This window comes from Sinocyclocheilus grahami, unplaced genomic scaffold (assembly GCF_001515645.1).
Source record: "Sinocyclocheilus grahami isolate Dianchi unplaced genomic scaffold, SAMN03320097.WGS_v1.1 scaffold233.1, whole genome shotgun sequence".
Lineage (NCBI taxonomy): Eukaryota > Metazoa > Chordata > Actinopteri > Cypriniformes > Cyprinidae > Sinocyclocheilus > Sinocyclocheilus grahami.
This window is the reverse complement of record NW_015505412.1, coordinates 2,180,668-2,201,461: the sequence shown is the minus strand read 5'-3', so window position 1 is coordinate 2,201,461 and position 20,794 is coordinate 2,180,668. Positions and strand designations below refer to the sequence as shown.

General features: G+C 36.8%; 1 protein-coding gene across 2 annotated transcripts in view; it reads left to right on the top strand.

Moving 5' to 3' along the window:
• Nucleotides 1-12,961: 12,961 nt before the first annotated feature.
• The window catches only part of LOC107597594 (POU domain class 2-associating factor 1-like), an 18,920-nt gene continuing 11,087 nt past the window's right edge, over nucleotides 12,962-20,794 (top strand). The window contains exons 1-2 of one of the 2 annotated variants that reach the window (XM_016288741.1): nucleotides 12,962-13,039; nucleotides 19,260-19,375. Coding sequence is in view for 1 of the 2 variants with exons in the window: in XM_016288739.1 (XP_016144225.1) it covers nucleotides 14,510-14,519; nucleotides 19,260-19,375 (126 nt within the window). In the remaining variant the exon portion in view is untranslated. Of the gene's footprint in view, nucleotides 13,040-14,442; nucleotides 14,520-19,259; nucleotides 19,376-20,794 lie in introns of those variants that run through there. The other variant, XM_016288739.1, reaches the window with a different exon arrangement.

Below are 20,794 nucleotides of genomic sequence, written 5' to 3'. Positions count from 1 at the left end.
CAATTACTAAATGATATTTAGACAGACTTAAAGAAGTTCCAGATCTATACTTGTGCTCTTATTATTTCAGTTATTTTGCCTTTAATGTAAATAAACATGTGCAAACAATATACTTGCTCTTGTGAATTTATTTGGATGTTAATTACATTGTGCTAGCTGTCTCTTTAATACAGTGTGGTTTATATACATGTTGCTGCTGATTGGGCTGACATGTTTGACACACCCACCAAACAAGAGAAAACGCATCTCAAACCCCGTTGCACACCGTTTCCAGGAAACATGTCGTTCAAACCGGAAACCGTAGCAAAACGGTGCACAACGGTTTGAGCTTGAACTTGCCCCAGGGTTCTTAGCTCCAAGTTCAACCCTGATCAAAGTCACCTACCTGTGCTTTTCTAATGATCCTGAAGACATTGATTATCATGCTCAGGTGTGTTTGTTTAGGGTTAGAGAGCTAAACTCTGCAGGAAAGTGGATCTCGTGGGCCAGATTTGAGGATCCCTGATTTATACCATGTTTAATGGAAACCTAAAATCCTTGAACTTGCCCCAGGGTTCTTAGCTCCAAGTTCAACCCTGATCAAAGTCACCTACCTGTGCTTTTCTAATGATCCTGAAGACATTGATTATCATGCTCAGGTGTGTTTGTTTAGGGTTAGAGAGCTAAACTCTGCAGGAAAGTGGATCTCGTGGGCCAGATTTGAGGATCCCTGATTTATACCATGTTTAATGGAAACCTAAAATCAGGCTATTACCGGCAATTAATTATTTAGAGTCGAGACTTCGGCGCTTTTATAAGCGCTAACCTCACGTAGCCTACTACCAACCGAGTGGAGCAGTTATCAGCACAATGTGACTCACGCGCAGTTCTTTTAATTGGGCACCAGCGCGCTCGAAAAGTGCGATACGATAAGCGCGAGCCATTCTTATCGCGAAGCTGATAGTAAACGTTCTATTTGAATTCTATTGAGAAAGTGCCCGTTTAAAATGCTATGGATAAAGTCGAACATTATCTAAAAGGCACATAAACTAAAAAAACTGACAAGAGGAAAAAACATAGCCTAATCCTGCACCAGCACTGACAAATATATTAAAATCTTTTTAAACTACTCATGACCACCAATTACCAGAATCATTTATCACGTTATATTGTAGGCTTATTTATTGTGGTACATTGTGTTGAATTTATAATAGATAATCTGTTAAGGGAATAGATTTTTCCCTATAGGCTAGATTTACAACTGTGGCATGTTGTAGCTATGGTTTCTAAATGTGTTTTTTAAAAACAAATGCTATATAGATTAATAAAAATAAAAAAGTAATTATTGGCCAGGTAATGATTAATAGGCTAGCCTTATTATAACAAATGCTAAGAACTATGGGACACTTTCAGAAAAAAAGGTACAAAAGCTGTCACTGGGGCAGTACCTTTTCAAAAGGTACAATTTTGTACCTTTTAGGTACTATGATAACACTTTAGGTGCTCATATGTACCTTTAAGGTACCAATATGGACTCTTTAGGTACAAAGGTGTGTCTATTGAAAAGGTACCACCCCAGTGACAGCTTTTGTACCTTTTTTTCTGAGAGTGTACATTTTCATAAGAGCAAGTGCAAGTCAGAATCAAGAGCCATGTGTAAATGGGTTCTAATGATGAGTGATGGAAAAACCTGGCCTTCAGATATTCCAAGAGATGGCATAGATTGTATCATTCAGAGCCTGATGAACTGTTAAGGAGTAAGAAATAAACAATATCAATATACAAGAACATGTTAAGTTAGACTTGTTAAGACATGTTAAGTTAAATTGACTTCCCATGGCATGTTGAATTAAAACATTCTGTCAAACTATAGCCTATGAGTGCCTAAATAATATAAAATAGACTACATTATATATCCTATGTAAACAAATAATTGTTAACTAGACTATTACTTTATTGCAGTTATGTTATCAACCAACTTTGCATGTGTGGATGATGGCACAATTTTACAAAAATAAACATATAAACAAACAAACAAAATAAATCTTATGAGCATGACCCCCACGCCCTTGGACATTGTAGTTATTTAGATTTACGTAACATGAGCACAAGGAGTCCAAATGATTGCACAGGCAATCGCTGTGTTTCGCTGTATTAACACTAGGTGGCAGTGCTGCACTACACTGCACGCGCCACAGCATAATCGACGTCTCAGTTATCGTCACATTTGTCTTTTTTGTTTCCAATCATGATCTAGAAATCTCTGACATCAAATAAAACTATCCAGACAGATACATTCAGTGTTCATAAATTCCACTGGGCTTCCTTAATCTTAACCAATATAAATGATAACACGGTGGCCAGTTTTGTAGTTATTTAGATTTACGTAACATGAGCACAAGGAGTCCAAATGATTGCACAGGCAATCGCTGTGTTTCGCTGTATTAACACTAGGTGGCAGTGCTGCACTAAAACTATCCAGACAGATACATTCAGTGTTCATAAATTCCACTGGGCTTCCTTAATCTTAACCAATATAAATGATAACACGATGGCCAGTTATATATCTTAGTTACATATTAGCCTTGAGTTTAAGGTCACAAGGCAAGGTCTTTAGAAAGAGAATTTGATATGTATTATTTTTAATCTACTTTTCAACTTCATTTTTGTTACTATTCAAAACCATGGCATTAGAGTTGACATGTTAAGCCTCTACTGACAAACATTTGACTTTTTCTTGAAGAGTTGAAAGGATCATTATGACTGATTTCAGTCGACTAAATCATTTGATTTATGCACTTTATTAATGATAGTAACAACGTTGATGCATAACATGGTCTACAAATCAATGTTGCATTAAATGGTTTTGTGCTTTGCCTGCTTTCTATCATTTTACCAGTGAACCTAATCTCTCATCTATTGTGTGAACGCATTCCTAATACTTTAAGATTTAAGCCCTGATAAGCTTTCCGTAATGATGCGGGACAGATGGTCTTTTTCTTATACTTTTTACTGTCAAAAATTCCCTAGAAGTTTAGAAGTGTCTGATAAAGATAGTGGAATAAGATGGATGAGTATCAATGATCTTTGTGATATCCCTGACTACACACACACACACACACACACACATATATATATATATATAGGTCTACGAACAGTGACTTTGGTGTTACAATTAATCATATCCAATGATCTTTGTGATATCCCTGACTACACACACACACACACACACACACATATATATATAGGTCTACGAACAGTGACTTTGGTGTTACAATTAATCATATATTTTAATCTTGCATACATTGTTAGTAGCACAAGCCCACACTTGCTGCATAAGTCAGAAAATACTTCAATAATTTGACCTTAATTTGACAAACTGTCATTGAGAGATGTATCAACCCATATTGCCAGAGAAGGTGTTTAAAATCAAGAATGTAACCATAAAACCAAGATGGGAGGGAGACCAAGACTACTGAGAAACTCATTTGACCATGAATCTGAATATTCAGTGTGATCTTCTTGGACTTTAGTAACACTGTTGCTTTATGAAAATTTCATTAGTTTTTATTAGTTCGGTTTTTATGAGAAACTACCAACAGCTTATTAAATGTCAAGTTAGTTCTGGAACAATAACTTGAAAGTTCCTTGGAAAAACTGGACCGCTCCTTTTATTGAAATGTATTGTTTAACTAAGATAAGCCTTAAAAAAATCCCTGGCAACAAACCATTTGCTGTTTATTCGTAAAAGAGGAAGTATGTCACAGTTTGGGCCCAATAAAAACAGAAACTGCAAAGTTTATGTATTCCTGAAAGGATTAGCTGTTTTATACCATTGTTTGTGTTAATGCTTAATCACGGTGTTGCACAGCATTCAAGGATTTAAAACAATACATCTTTGATTTAAATAACTGGTTTAGTTGAGGTTTAAAAGTGGATACATTTAAAAGGACACTTTCTCTTCACCTAAGTTCGTGATGACTAAAAGATGAAAGAAAGTAAGGAATTTCAAGGCGGCATTAACACTGCTGCAAAGATCAGAATAGGTTTATCAGATCGGCCACTCCTTCCCATGAACAAATAAATATCTACTTATCTCCTGTCTGTCACCAGAACAGGTGCAAAGATATCAGAGCAGGAGCAAATTTCAGTGTGTCTGTTTGATATATATTTCCATGTAATTGAGATCTCATTTTTATAAATGAATGATTTTATGTAATGCCTTTTTCATGAAAAAAAAGTAAATTTTTTTCCAAAATGTTTTATTCCACAGGCTTGTTAATCATTCAAAATGCTGATTAAAGAGAGAGAGAGAAAAATCATTCTCAGAACTAATATGTTAATTTTATGTGCAAGGAAGTGTAATGAACTGCTTAAAGAAATGGTTCATTAAAAACTGAAAATCTGCTGAAAATTCACTCACCCTCAGGCCATTCAAGATATAGATGAGTTTGTTTTTTTAATTGGACCAGATTTGAAGGACTTTTGCATTACACCACTTCCTCACCAATGGATCCTCTGCAGTGAATAGATGACATCAGAATGAGAGTCCAAACAGCTAATAAAAACATCAGACTAATCTACAACACAAATCCAGCATCAATTAATGTCTAGTGAAATGAAAAGCTACATGTTTGTTATAAACAAATCCATCATTAAGATGTTTTAACTTCAAATGAGTCCCCTATACATTAAATTGCTTTCTCCAGTGAAAGGAGAGGACAGCAGGGGATGGACATTTTCACTGGAGGAACCATTATTATGGATTATGGACTTGTATTTTGGCCAGAAGAGATGGTTTAAAGTTAAAACAACCTTAAAAAGTGCAAAAACGCCTTAATAATGGATTTGTTTCTTACAAATACACAACGTTTCACTTCATAAGATATTAACTGATGGACTGGAATCGTGTGGATTATTTGTGGATTATTGTGATTTTTCTATCAGCTGTTTGGACTCTCATTCTGACGGCACCCATTCACTGCAGAGGATCCATTGGTGAGCAAGTGATGTAATTCTAAATTTCTCCAAATCTGTTCTGATGAAGAAATAAACTCATCTACATCTTTGATGACATGAGGATGAGTAAACTGCCAGCAAATTTTCTTTTTAGGGTAAACTAATCCATTGCTATCTAATGCATATAATGCTATGACAACTATTTGCACTATATTGTTACTGTCACGGTCTCCAGCTGGAGTGCCCATGAGCTCCTCTAGAGGGCACTCCATCCTGGACCTTTGCCACTTTCACAGACTCCATTTCCCATAACCCCGCATGCCTAGAAACTAATTACATACACACCTGGTTCCAATCAGGAGGATTATTTAAGCTGCACACCCACCCACTCATAGGGCAAAGTCTTGTTCAGTTGTTAGCGGACACTTCTGAGTGTTTCCATGTTTTTGTCTTGCCTTGTTTTTGTCTTGCCTTGCCTTGCCTGTTTTTGGACCTTGGACTGTTTCCTTGTTTTTACGATTGTTTGGTGCCTGCCCTGACCTTTGCGTGTTTTAGATTACTCTTTTGCCTTGCCCTGGATATAATTATTTGCTGGTGTTTGACCTTGCCTGTCTCGACCACGCTTTTAATAAAGCTTGCAATTGGATCTTATTTTGTCACGCCCAGTCCGTTACAGAAGACTTCACCCACCACAGATCTAGCAGCTTTATCAAACACCAGACCAACCATGGATCCAGTATGCTCAAGCCACGCCTGAGTCCCTGGCCAAGACGGCCACCATGCCAGTCCAGAGCCTCACCACACTACGGCTGCAATGGAAGTTTCCCCTGGGAATTATTTTTGGGGGGCCTATAGTACCCAAACTCCTGTGGATGCGGAGCTTGGTCTAGGACTCACGAGAATGATTGCCAGTATGATGGAGCTACCTCTGATGTCAGTGTGAGCTGCTGGCATCCCCAGGGCCTCAGCACTGGCTGTCACAGAGCCTGTTCCTCTATCTTCTCTGCTGCCTGTGATGGCAGTCGCCATTTTGTGTGTCTGGGCAACACACTGCTCTCAGACCCAAGAGGCCTCTCCTGTCCGCTAGTCTGCTCCAGAGGCCTCTCCTGACCATGACTCTGCCCCAGAGGCATTCGCTGCAGAACCTCCAGAGGTGGCGGCTTCAACAGCAGAATCTCCAGAAGTGGCGGCACCCTTTGAACTCACTGTCTGCCATGTTACGGCCAAGGAGGCCATTCATGAACTCACTGTCTGCCCTGTTACCGCCAAGTAGGCCGTTCATGAACTCTCTGTCTGCCCCGTTATGGCCAAGGAGGCCGTCCATGAACTCTCTGTTTGCCCCGTAACTGCCAAGGAGGCTGTTTACGAACTCTCTAACTTCCCTGCTACAGCCAAGGAAGCCGTTTACGAACTCTCTGCCTGTTCTGTCACAACCATGGAGGTCGACTGTGAATGTCCTGTGAAGGCCGTTGAGACCGCTGTTAACCTATCTGTGCTCTTATTTCCAGTCCAGCCTGATCCGCCGTGGTGGTTCCCTGCACCATCATTTCCACTCAAGTGGTCCTCCGTCCCATCTACTCCTCCGTGGGGGTCTGCAATCCCATCTGCTGTGCTGTGGTGGACTTCTGCTCCACCCGGTCCATCTGCTCCACCGTGGTGGTCTTCTCCGCCGGCTCTGATCTGGTGGTCTTCTGCTTCGCCTTGGCTTCCTGCTCCGCCGGCTCTGATCTGGTGGTCATCTGCTCCACCGTGGGGATCTCCAGTCCCATCTGCTCTGCCCTTGTGGTCTTCAGCTCCGTCACCACCACCAGTGCTGCCGGCTCCGCCCTGGCTTCCTGCTCCACTGGCTCTGACCTGGTGGTCTTCTACTCCGCCGGCTCCAGGTCCTCCACTGCTCCATGGTCCAGGACTTCCACTGTTCCACAGTCTGCCACTGCTCCATGGTTCAGGTCCTCCACTGCTCCACAGTCTGCCACTGCTCCATGGTCTAGGTCCTCCACTGCTTCACAGTCTGCCACTGCTCCATGGTCCAGGTCCTCCACTTCTCCACGGTCTGCCACATGGACCTGGCCCTCCATCCCTCCCCCGTTCCGCCTCCCTCCTGGACTTAAAGGGGTCATATGATGTTGCTATAACCACTGATTTCTAGTTGTGTCCTCTTTTGGAAGGCCAAAAAAAGTAGTTTCGCTTTCACAACGAAACACACAGCGCCTTCACGACATGGCGGCGGCAACAACAATACTACAGCGAGAATACAACAATACTTTCTTTGCATGAACATTTGGGCGGCGTTATGCAAATCTTCCCACATAGTGAGGTAGATATGTGGGGGCGTGTTAGAACGAGACGTTTTAGGTAGGTGTGGCTGACTCTGAATTTTATAAAGAATATCTCTTTGGATTTGAGACTTTAGTCTTTGCAACTTTACAGATCTTCTTTATGCACCAAGAGCTTGTAACACTTCAAAGAGAAAGGAAAAATTGAAATCGCATCATATGACCCCTTTAAGTCTGTTCTTGTTTAGGAGCATCTGGAAGCCACTCCTATGGGGGCTATGTCACAGTCTCCAGCTGGAGTGCCCATGAGCTCCTCTAGAGGGCACTCCATCCCGGACCTTTGCCACTTTCACGGACTCCATTTCCCATAACCCCCCACGCTTAGGAACTGATTACATACACACCTGGTTCCAATCAGAAGGACTATTTAAGCTGCACACCCACCCACTCACAGGGCGAAGTCTTGTCCAGCTGTTAGCGGACAAGAGTGTTTACATGTTTTTGTCTTGCCTTGCTTTGCCTGTTTTTGGACCTTGGACTGTTTCCTTGTTTTTATGATTGTTTGCTGCCTGCCCTGACCTTTGCCTATTTTGAATTACTCTTTTGCCTTGCCCTGGATATAATAATTGTTTGCTGGTGTTTGATCTTGCCTGTCTCAACCACGCTTTTAACCTGTTGAGCGGTACGGTCCCACATATGGGGTTTTTATTTCCGTGCCCCTGGGAGTACAGTCCCACATATGGGACTTAGAACGTTTGGTGACGTCACATAACTGCCAAATTCAAACTGCGTTTTCTCGCTTTGGCTGACGCTGAGACGCCGCTGCACTTGTCATATAATCACAACTATGCAGTGTTTTTAACCACATAATGTTTATTTTAGGTTTCAGACATTTAAATACATATAAGTACTAGTAAAACAATACATTTAAAGTTCGTAAAATACACACGGATGTTTTTGGAAGCAACAATAACAATCCATCCGCTTTATTAATATCAGATACACATAGTGTAAGTAACTATAAAGTTCACTCTATTCTTCTCCCAGTTCACCGGCCACTTATTTGCATGTATTTCGGGAGAAATTGATGAATTCACGTGCTGTAAATCCGACTGATAGGACTCTCTGACTATAAAGTTCACTCTATTCTTCTCCCAGTTCACCGGCCACTTATTTGCATGTATTTCGGGAGAAATTGATGAATTCACGTGCTGTAAATCCGACTGACAGGACTCTCTGAACTGCAGCGCGAACAAACATGGCTGCGCCCATCTCACGTTACAGTTCACGATCAAGATCATTTAGAAAGGTTTTCAAACGACAAAACACACTCATTTACACATATTTGTGAATCGGAATATCAGATTGTTCATGAAATGGTAAGAAAGTTTATGAATATTTTGAATAAAAACTGAAAAACTAAATAAAAGCGATCCATCTGTCATACAGTGTTATTGTGGGCGCGGTGTATCACGTGACAAGCATGACACGTTGCCATGGAAACAGTAAGGGGAAACGTTCTAAAATAACGGTCGCCTAGAAAAAACTCACTCTGGGGGAACCACTAGAAATAGAATATTTTAAACTCGCCACTGAAAAGGTTAATAAAGCTTGCATTTGGATCTCTTTTGTCATGCCCAGTCCGTTACAGTTACAGTGCTGTGAACTACAGCAAGGGTGGTTTTTTTGTTTAGATTGTCACATTTCATTAAATGATTATTGCTTGACTTTGCTTTCTTGGCAAAAAATCAATAAAAAAAAAACCTCAACAACGCTTTCTAGTGTGAACTGATTTTATGCCAAAATTAAGGGTTTACTGTGTTTGCCCAACAGGAAAAAGCTAACATTTTAAATGAAACTAAATGAATCTTGGAAGGTTGATCTAATATCATAATTCTTCCCACAGATAAAACATGTGAATAGTGTTTCTTAACTGGCCAGCAGGGGTGCTCATACCTGCAGTGCCTTCACTTCATCCTGATGAGATGATGCTCTAGAGCAGGGGAGTCAAACTCAATTCCTGGAGGGCCGGAGCCCTGCAGAGTTTTGTTCCAACCCTGCTCCAACACACATATATAGTTTTCAAATAAGCCTGAAGGACTTGATTAGTTGGATCAGGTTTGTTTAATTAGTGTTGAATCTAAACTCTTCAGGGCTCCTGGCAGCCCTCCAGGAATTGAGTTTGACACCCCTGTTCTAGATATAGAGACATCACTAAGGTGCGTTTCTGTGCCTGATCAGGAGAGAGAGAGAACAGATGCTGTTGGTCTTACATAGAACACATCCAGCTTTGCCAGCCATAGGCCCATGTTCTGCTCTATTAATTCATCTATTGATTATTAACAAGTCATGCAGTCACCAAGTCTGTAATTTTCCCAATATGTAGCTTCACTGTTTGTTAGGGCTTGGCATCATTTCATGTAAGATCTATGTGTACAATTTTACTTTTTTTCATGTTTTGAATAACAATCTGATCAAGACCTTTAATAACCTTTACTGACTTTTGGATTAATATGCAATGGTATGGAATTTTGATGTGTGTGATGGCAATGTACTGATTATGGCAATTTGCACTTTTTGGAGAAAAACCTTGGACTTAAAAGTTAGTAAATTAATGGGAAAAAAACGTGTTTTTTTATGCTTGTTTAATGACCCATAAACAATTACTACACATGCACCTGTGGAATAGTCTTTAAGACACTAACAGTTTATAGATTGTAGGCAGTAACTAGGGACATTGAAGAGAGGGGAAACAAAGACGTTGAATGTGAGAGGACATGTTTTGGTTATTGGTTCCATGAAGAACCTGCAACATCCATGGAAACTTTTCATTCCACAAAAGGTTCTTTAGATTATTTAAATATTCTTCACACTAAGAAAATGGTTATTTAAGGACTGTTCACTAAAAGGTTCTTATGCCACCCTTTTGCAATCTTTATTTTTAAGAGAGCAAGAGCATTAATTTATCATTAGTTCAGAGACACATAAATAAAAATGAATGTCTACCAATGATTGACGATGTCCCAAAAGTGATAAAAAGAGGATTAACTTGCAGAAAGTCCAGTAAAGACAGAGAGGTCAGTGATGTCAAACTGTCTGCCAGTTCTGAGCTGTATATCTAGTTTGAAAAAGTGAGGCAGGGAAGAAAAATGGAATATAATGTCAATTAATGATATATGCCAATATGCCAAACCGTTAAATATAAATATATATGCCAAAAATATATGCCAAACCGTTTTTTTAAGGATCCGATAATAGTCATTTTAGTCAAGAAATTTGTCTTATCAGCCTTTAAACACAAACAGAATGAACACGATAGCTTGAGGTGTTGTTCCTTGGCATGTTGCAACCAATTGTGGTTAAAAAAAAACCCTGCCCAACCATAGCAATGAGGTATCGAGTGACACCCTGTTCACAGCAAACCCAATTTTTCATAATTGCAATTTAATTAGACCTTCGATACGGTATTTATTGTATTGGAATGTCTTTGCGTTTAACAGAACAATCTAATATTGGTATTTCCCTGTAGAGTCATTGCTGGTGTATGTCAAAAAGTTTATCATCTGGTTCATTTGAGACAATAGGAATTTAGTCTGGCCGCCTCAGGCCCTGCACTCTGCTCCTGTCTTCATTCATTTGTTCAGTTCCTCTCACTCATTCACTCTCTCTTAACCCGTCCCTCCCATCCAGCCCTCATGACACTAGTGAATCTACAGTGTGGCTTTGTGGCTGCAGATGAATCTATTGACATTCTGTCTTGTCATAAAAGGCCTTTTGCTATTGTTGTATTGTGTATTAAGTCCTTAAAAGTTTTTCAGGATGCTTTTGTTACATATCTATTTAGTTGTAGCTTTTACTGCAGCTCGGGCATGTGCAACTACATGCCCCTTTTGTTTTGCAATACTAACAATATGCCATAAGAGACAGGTAATCAATGGCTCGATTTTTTTCCTCACAACAGGTCATGCCTGTACTTGAGTTTAGTTGAGTTCAGTACACATAAGATGCATTTGTCAATCTGTGGGGATTAGTTTTGGGTCCCCTGCCCGTGTCCAGCATGGGGGAGGAGACCCACGTGAGCCAGGAGTTGTGTTTGGTGTCTGTTTCTTCATGTATCTGTTGAATTTGTTGATAGAGTCATGCGGGTTTGTTTGTTCAGCAGGCCCTTGCCTGCTCTGGCACTCTCAGAAGTGGCATGTACACACAAGCTGTAACCTTGCCTGGCACACATGCTAAGATTTCATTCTGGCCTGCAGGCGAAACTAAAAACTAACTTTTTTTGAAAAAAAAAGGAGTATTTTTATTTTCCTCAAAATAGATGAATTTAGTGGTTTAGTGGTTAATTTAGAATGTTACCAAAGTTTGTGTTCTATTAAAATGTAATGTGTTCCATTAAAATGATAATTTATGCAAAGCTTGATTTGTTGTTGGGTAATATTTAAAGACTTCTGCACTTAATAACAAATAAATAAATAAAAATGTATAAATATAAGCACAAAAATATTTCTTTTGAAAACAAAGTGTAAAGCTTTGAAAGAAATGAATACTTTTATTCAGCAAGGATACATCAAATTCGTCAGTAGAGACATTTCCAATGATAAAATATATATAAGCAATTGTGAAAAATGATGACAATCATGCCAAAATCATTGTTGACCTAACACATATTTATTTTTGAACATCACTGCTAAAAAAATATTTATTTTTTCCAAAACATTGCTTTATCTCATTATTTTTTCAAACCTGCATTTCAGCACTTTACATTTGTATTTACATTTGTATTTAAGCCCATAATTACATTTTTTAATCTATTCAAATAGAAACCAGTTATTTTAAATTGCAATAATATTGTTATATTCCCTGTAATATTGTGTATGTTGTATAAAATGTGTGTGTGTGTGCTAATATTCTATTTTCTATATTGTCTATTTTAACGTTATGTATGTTGTGTATTATATATATTTTAGCAATTTTGTAAATGCTGACAATCATGCCAAAAACTTTGTTGATAATACATTTTTGAACTTCAAAATTTTTGAACATCACTATAAAAAATTAATTACTTCATTACTAAATCTTGCCTTGTCTCATTATTTTTCAAAACTGCATTTTCAGCCTATAGATCACTAATATGAACCCACAGCATCTTCAAAGGGCGAGCCGTAACATTCGATCCCAGAGGCTGTTTTGTGGTATTTGCCCTCCTAGTAAAGCACACAGAGCAGTGCGGTGTCTCTGCAGATGAGTGTGTGACCTGACTCACCTCTGCCCTCTTTATGCTACTCCCCAGCGATGCTCCAGGTGAAAGATGACAGAGGATAAGACTCTTTTCATCCTTCATTGTCACGCTCGACACCTAAACATAAAACCTAAAGTAACTGAACTTGTAAATTTGGATGTTCGAGTTGCCTGAAGCAAAGCTGTACTTGTTTAATCGCTTCCTCTTTTCTTTAAGTCACAACTTTCAAAAATAAAATAAGCTTGGTGTAGTGTAAGTGATTTTAACATTGCATATTGTCTAGAACGAGGGGTTAGACAACACTTCTAAAGGTCAAGACCTTATTTCCTCATCTGATAGTCCTCAACAGCTCTAGTTTGTGCTGGTAAAAACACTTTTCCCCACAGTACTTCAGAAAACGTTTCATGTACTCAAACATTCGTAGAAAGAGGCCTAATGAAAAGTGCTTCTTTGCATTGAGCCCACACTGTAGTTTGCATTAGCGAATGCTGTCATGCATTAACCGTTGGCACTATGTGGTATCTCACGGACATTGTCTTTGTTTCTCAATTTAGAAGGAAGATCTGTCTTTGCACACAAGGCTGAAGTAAGTATTTTTAGCTCTTTGTCTTTTCCCTCATTAATATGCCTTTTGGAGAGGCTGTTTCAAATATTGATGAGCCGAGAACTTTGAAGATGCTTCAAGAAATCTTGTATGAGTCAGCTGTATTTTTGAGATTTAGAGTTGAAGGGATAACATGATAAAAAATTACAAGCAGATGTATTTTGTTATTGTTATAAATAAAAAGCTGTTCCTTGTTTTTGTTGCTGAGATGTGTGATTGTTTGTGTAATAATAGAAAGAACTAAGCTGAGAAAAGGAACATGATGAGCTTCATGGCTTAAGTGGTCAATGAAGCTCAAAGTATGTGCAGGTGTTTCCTTTAAACACTAATAAATTGACTAGCGTGGCAGTTTCACATGGGTTACATCGATTCTCAGCAATCTAATTTTGAACTCCGATTTTAAAAACTGCACCGAGAAAGAAACTACATTTATTTACTGCAGTAAAGTAAATATAAATCATATTTGGAATGTAGTTAAACTGCCTCTGCTTTTTAATTATATAATGTATATTTATCAACAGATCAAGTCATGTATGGGTGCCTATAGACACCAAGTATAAAAGAGAAATTAGAAAAAAAAAATTGTTTCATAGGCGTGTATTAAAAAAGTGTTCAAATAAAATAGATTTCAGTTTGGTGATCTCCAAGATGCAAAAAAAAAAATGTAATGGTGTGGTTTAGTTGTAAAAGTATTGTTGATTTGCTTTTGTCCACAGTAATTAGTTTTTTAAACAGCCATGCATTAAGAAAAACTGTGAAAATAAAAAATAAAATAAAATATCAGATTTCAATATGGTGAACTCCAACATGTACAACAATTTATTGGTGTTTTAGGTGTAAAATTCTTGTCGATTTGTTTTTGTCCACAATACTTTGTTTTTTAATTATTAACTTATTTGTTCCACAGCCGTGCATTAACAAAAACAGTGAAAATAAAATTAAATAAAACAAAATATTTACAGTTTGGTGATCTCCAAGATGTAAAACAAAACAAAATAAATAAATAAAATAACAGATTTCAGTTTGGTGATCTAAACACTTTATGCAAAACACTTTATTGGTGTGTTTTAGTTGTAAAATTATTGTTGATCAGTTATTTTGCTCCTGCTCATCAAAAGAAATTGATTGTACAGGTGTGCCACTGGGATATGACAATTTGTTTCCAATCTATTCTCTGCTTGTTTCGTTGGATAAAGCTGTTATGTACATATACTTTGTAACTTTCATAAGATATGTTAAACTGAAACTTTTACATTGTGGTAAACTGGTGGTACTAAATGAATGTGAACTTCAGCTTCCCTTTGTGGTGACATCACTTGAAACTGCATGCTGTTGCTTTTATAAGGCAGTCCACTCAAGCACCCACTGTACAATTATGAGATGATCTCAGGAAGTAAATAGAAAAGGTTTTTGACTAGATACTATAAGAGTTTAGAGTATAAGACTGTGCACATGGGAAAATGTAAGTACAATTTCCGAATATCAATACAATATTTAGATTTGCACATTTCACGCATTATGTTGCAGTATGCAAATGTAAGATACTTATTTATTTACGAAATGCACTGCAAAAATCTGATGCATCAAAATATATATTTTAAGACGGAGCACAAATATGCAAAACCTACCAAGCTCCTATTACATTATACAGACGGAAACCAATTGATTTTTGCTGTTGTGCCATGTTATCTGTTCTGATAAGTGGCGTGATTAATTAATAGCTTAGTGTTTGCCTTTTCATCACCAGTAGAATTCAGGCTGATATTTGCATGTTTTATGATTTGACAATATCAATTTTGTTTAGCTTTATGGTTGTACTGGTGCCTGCATTTTTTTCATTACAATGCAGTATGGAATGTAGCGGTTGCTATCAAGATGGGTAACAGATACGTTAATACAGAGGCCTAGTCTTTGGCTATTTGACAGAAACTCTAAATGTTCCTTTTGGGGTCATCTATTCAAATATATTAAATATATCTTGAAGTATCAGTGTGATACTGCAATGTTATATATTTAAGCATGTCATATTGTATAACATTTCAGACTTGATAACGCTCTTCAGTTGTTTATTTTTTTTCTTTCATCGTTCATGAAAAAAGTTCCAATACTTTCTACACATTTAAATGTGATTAAATGAAATGAATTATGGTAAAGTTCTCTGACTGATGTAAAGATACTTTTGCTGCTGCTTTTTATTATTATTGTATTTTTCAAATGGACCCCCAAAATAAAAACATGTTACTTGAATGTATACCAGTCACATTTCAGAAAAGTGCCTATAAATATATATATATATATATATATATTTGGGGGGGGTTTGAATCAGGGTTATTATTGTTAACTAAAACTGAAACTAAAACCATTTTAAAAATTACAATACGTGAAATAAACTTAACTGAAATAAAACTCATTTAACTAAATAAAAATATTTACTAGAAATGTACTAAAAATTGACTATATTCACTAAAACTTTCTAATTAAAATCTAAAGCTAAAATATAATTAAAAAATATTAAAGGTGACATATCATGAAAATCTGACTTTTCCAGGTTTTAAGTGCTATAATCAGATCCTGGTGCATCTACCAACCAAGGAAACGTGAAAAAGATTAACCCAGTAACTTTGTTTTGGGAAGCCTTTTTCTGCAAGCGTCTGAGCAAACAGTGCGTCTGATTTCTCTCCCTTGGTGATGTGGCAAAGGGATCTCAATATAATATCACCGCCCCTTAATCTGTAAACTTCCACTCAAGGCACCGTCATTTTGATTTCGCAAGCGACAACGGTGTACCAGTTCTAATGCCATGCAGGCCCGAAAAACAGCGTGTTTCTGCTTCCACTCAAAATAGGCATTTTCAAAATTATATAATAAATGATCTGTGGAGTATTTTGAGCTGAAACTTCACAGACACATTCTGGGGACACCAGAGACTTATATTACATATTGTAAAAAGGGGCATAGTATGTCACCTTTAAGAAAAACATCTCAATGATACTAAAATAACATGGGTTACAATATGTTAGGTGGACTAACTAACTAAATAAATATGGTTCTTTTGTAATTTCACATGCGCATCCTTGGGGTTTCTGGAATTTTATCCATAAACAGCAACTCAATTATAAGAATTCAGTCATGGCTGTTCCTTCCCACATAACTTATGAAGCGAAAGTGGATAGAAGTCAGAGGTGATGTTTGAGGTCATCATATTTATTGCCAATAAGTCCTGCTAGATAGATGGTTATTACTACTGATAGACCTCTATGGAAACATGCGTACCATTTCAGAAACCAGGCATCCTGTGGAGTGGCTTAATCTTGATATGCAAAACCCTTCAATTACCCTCCTTCTGAAAGAAAATAATTCACAGCTGCATAGCTTCCTCTTTTTCAACTTTTAAAATAATGCTGTGCTTGTATTGCACAACTGTAGATGCCTCTTTGCTCTCCCTGTAATATTTACAGTGACTGTTCATCTGTGAATGTTGAAAACTGAAAAAGAAATGCATAAATTACAAATCCCAAACAATGTCCATTCTATGAGAGAACAGTGCCTTACTGAAAGGAATTTTTATTGTTTGCACAATGACAATGTAGTAGACATTTATTAAAGAAAAAATACCTGATGGTTGTTTTGTTAAGGTTATGGAGAGTTACAGGTGGTTGGTTGCCAGCCTGTTCTAACAGAGACAAATGTGTGTGGTGAATCTATGATGAATGGCACAGAACAGGTACATTACTGATTCATTATTTGGTGATTAAACATTGAGACTTTAGCCTTAAGAAGTAACAGTTGTGAGGGAATGGGGTGTGGAGAGTGTGAGAGACTTTTTACACAAACAACGTTTAGCAAACAGCTCAAGCCATATCCCATTTTCACATTAAAGGACCACGATGAAGTTTGTCTGACTCACAAAATGACTGAATAATGAATCACAAATCATGACTTGAGTGACTCAGTTATAAACTGACCAAATATACTTGGGGTGCAGAAATAAAACCGCTAGAGTTTTGTTGAGGATTTTTCTAATACATTTTCAACAATTTTTTGTGTGTTTTTTGAAAGGATGTATGAGGACAGTTATATATCACCAAACAATCACACCTCCTTAAGCACACAGTGTGCACTGCAGGCAGCTTTCTTCAGAATTCACTGTTGGCCAGCAGCTGTGTCTGTGCAGATGCACACAACTATACATATATATATCATGATGCACTGTACTGTATTTATTGCCTCTTCATGGACATGCTGACATGAGCTTAAAGTCATAGCAATTCTGTTTAAATGTTATTTTAATGGAGAAGAATGTGAAAATTCTGCAGTAAAAATCCTGTTAACTGGCTCACTGAATTAGTTACTTTGTGTGCTGTGTAAAAAAAAAAGGTTAACACTTTACAATAAAGTTCAATTCATTAACTTTATTTAGTGCATTAGGAATCATGACCTAACAATGCTTTTTTACTGATTAATCTAGGCAATGTTATTTTATAAACTATTGTTCATTGTTAAGTCATATTTGTTCACAATACATTAATTTAACATTAATTTAATGTAACATTTTAACTTGAAATGTATCAGTGTATATAGAGATGGATGTTAACCAAATTATAAGAAAAGCTTTAAAAAGTAAGAAAAATCATTGTTCATGTTAACTATTATACAAACAAATTGAACTTTATTGGATAGTGTAATTAGAAAAATTAAGAACATTTTAATGTAAAATTTTATTTGACACCACATTTTGATTTGTGATGAAAAATTACTTTCCCACATACCCTTGTGTAATGCATCACAACTGATAATATTTTATTTGCATATTGTGTTTATTTAAATTTGTGTTATATGCACACTACCTTTCAAAATTCAGGTTAAGATTTTTTTTTGTATATATATAAATAATATTTTTATTCAGCAAGGACATATTAAATTGATCAGAGGTGACAGGAAAGTCATTTATAAAGTTTTCAATTTCAAATAAATCTTTTTCTTTTGAAAGGAATCCTGGAAAAAACGTATCACAGTTTTTTTATGACAGTTATTTTAAATTGTATTATTTCACAATATTAGTGTTTTTAATCAAATGAGTCCAGCCTTGGTGAGTGTAAGAGACTTCTTTCCAAAATATTTTTAAATTCTAACTGATCCCAAACTTTTAATAGGTTGTATACATTGGGGTGTTTATGTTACATGTAATTCAAATTAAATCAGTTATTTACTTCATTATTGTAGTGTTTTGTGTAAATATATGTGCCATTTATGAACTATAGTTTATGGATAAGACCTTTTTTTTTGTCCGTCAGGTCATCCTGCAGCCTTCTATTTTACATCTCTTTTATAACATGTTCATCGGCAGATTTTAAAGTTCAAATCAGATTCAAGTAATTTCAGTAGAATAATATATTAACATTATATAAGTTAATGATATATACTGTTATGAACTGTAAAATGTACCACCTCCCACAATGCCTTAAACACCATATTGTTTTACATAAAATGTATGACAACCACAGCTGTTAGTAATTTACCGTAAATGTATCAATATGGAGAGGCTTGAAACAGATCTTGGATGTTATTTTTCTGACTATGACTTATATAGCTGTCCAGAAAACAGTATTACTCATACTTCCTTGGAAATTTCACATGGAGATTATAAAATAAGAAAAGCATTCAAATTTGCTCAGGGGGTTCAACATGACAATTTTGCAGCTGTGTAGTTCTCATAAAATCTGCTAGAGCCATGTAACACTATCATATGTAGCATATGAGGACACAAGCAAGTGGATATTTAATGAAAAACGGTCATTAAACGTATAGTTATATCTGACAAGCTGCTTTATTTGAATAGATTAGGAAGTGGGATTTGTATAATTATATCTGCAAATAAGCTGATTTCAGTATCACTCAGGCTTACTAGGTCCACACTAGGTTCACCAATGGCTGAAATTGTTCAAGAAACCGAGTTTGAGTGATTATTTCTTGCAGCAGCTTTACACAAAGATTACACAATACAAAAAAGACGAAAAGTCCAAATAAAAGAGGTATCTGATGAGTGACTGAAACTTTCAACACTTTCAGCCACACCTTGTTTAACTTGGCACCAGCAAACAAATCCGTATGTCTCAAAGGATCTTTAAAGTGCATTAGAAGCAATGTTTTGTACACTTTTCATGAGGTGTGCTCATATCTGCTGTGTTTTTTCTTTGTACAGCACTGTCAGAGTCATCTGCATCAAAGCCGTACCAAGGAGTGAGAGTCAAAGACCCAGTGAAGGAGCTGCTGCGAAGAAAAAGAGGAAATGCTGCCAGAACGACACTCCCCACCGCAGTAGGAACTAGAGCACACATGTGTGCACACACATACTCAATAAGACTTATGCTTTTGATTGTGAAAACTCTCCCTTAACATGATCTCATTTGTTATTCATTCAAGTCCTAGCTTTTCTTTTTTCTTTTTCTTCATCTAATCCATCCAATGCACTATGTTGATATCCAAATATGAGACTGAAAAAGTTTACTTATGAAAGAAAAGAGGACCTTGGACTTTAAAGATGACTAATTGTTTGGTTGGTGTCACTTAAGGAATAGTCCCCCCCCTCCCCCCCCCAAAAAAAAATGTTGCTCCAAACCTGTAGGAGTTTCTTCTATGGAACACAAAATAATACATTTTGAAGAATGATGAATGATCAAACAATTCAATTCAATTCAATTCAAGTTTATTTGTATAGCGCTTTTCACGATACAAATCGTTGCAAAGCAACTTTACAGCAAATTAGGTTTCTACAATATTTAGAGGTAGTTTATCAGTGGTGACGGTCAGTCAATGTACATATGGCAGAAATGTACGGAAAAATCAATTAAAGACATAATCAAACAGACGATAAAAACTATTAACAGTAATTATTATATGATTCAATCAAACGTATAGCAAAATGTGGTAGTTCTGTATGTTGTTTCAGGGTTGGCATCATCTGAGGTCAGGAGCTAACCCATTAAGGGCCTTATAGGCAAGTAATAGTATTTTGTAACTGATACGGAACTTAATAGGTAACCAGTGCAGAGACTATAAAATCGGGGTAATATGATCATATATTCTTGATTTGGTAAGGACTCTAGCCGCTGCATTTTGGACTACCTGTAGCTTGTTTATTGAAGATGCAGAACAACCACCTAGCAGTGCATTACATTTTGTAACATGGGAAATATGATTTTCAAAAGACAGGCTGCTATCTAATATAACACCCAGATTTTTGACTGTAGAGGAAGTAATAGTACATCCGTCTAGTTGCAAATTATAATCCAAGAGATTCTATGTACTATTTTTTGGTCCAATAAGTAATATCTCTGTCTTATACGAATTTAATAGGAGAAAATTATTTTACATTTTTAACACACTCTGTTAGCCTAGATAATTTAGAAGTTTCATCTGGTCTTGTTGAGATATATAGTTGATTATTATCAGCATAACAGTGGAAACTAATCCCGTATTTTCTAATAATATTACCAAGGGGCAAGATGTATATTGAAAATAGTAGAGGACCTAGGACAGATCCTTGTGGCAATCCATATTTTACTGGTGATAATTGAGATGACTCCCCATTTAAATGAACAAAGTGGTAGCGATCGGACAGGTAGGATCTAAACCATCTTAAAGCCTGCCCTTGAATACCTGTATAGTTTTGTAATTGATCTATGAGTATGTCATGATCTATAGTGTCGAACGCAGCACTAAGATCAAGTAAAATAG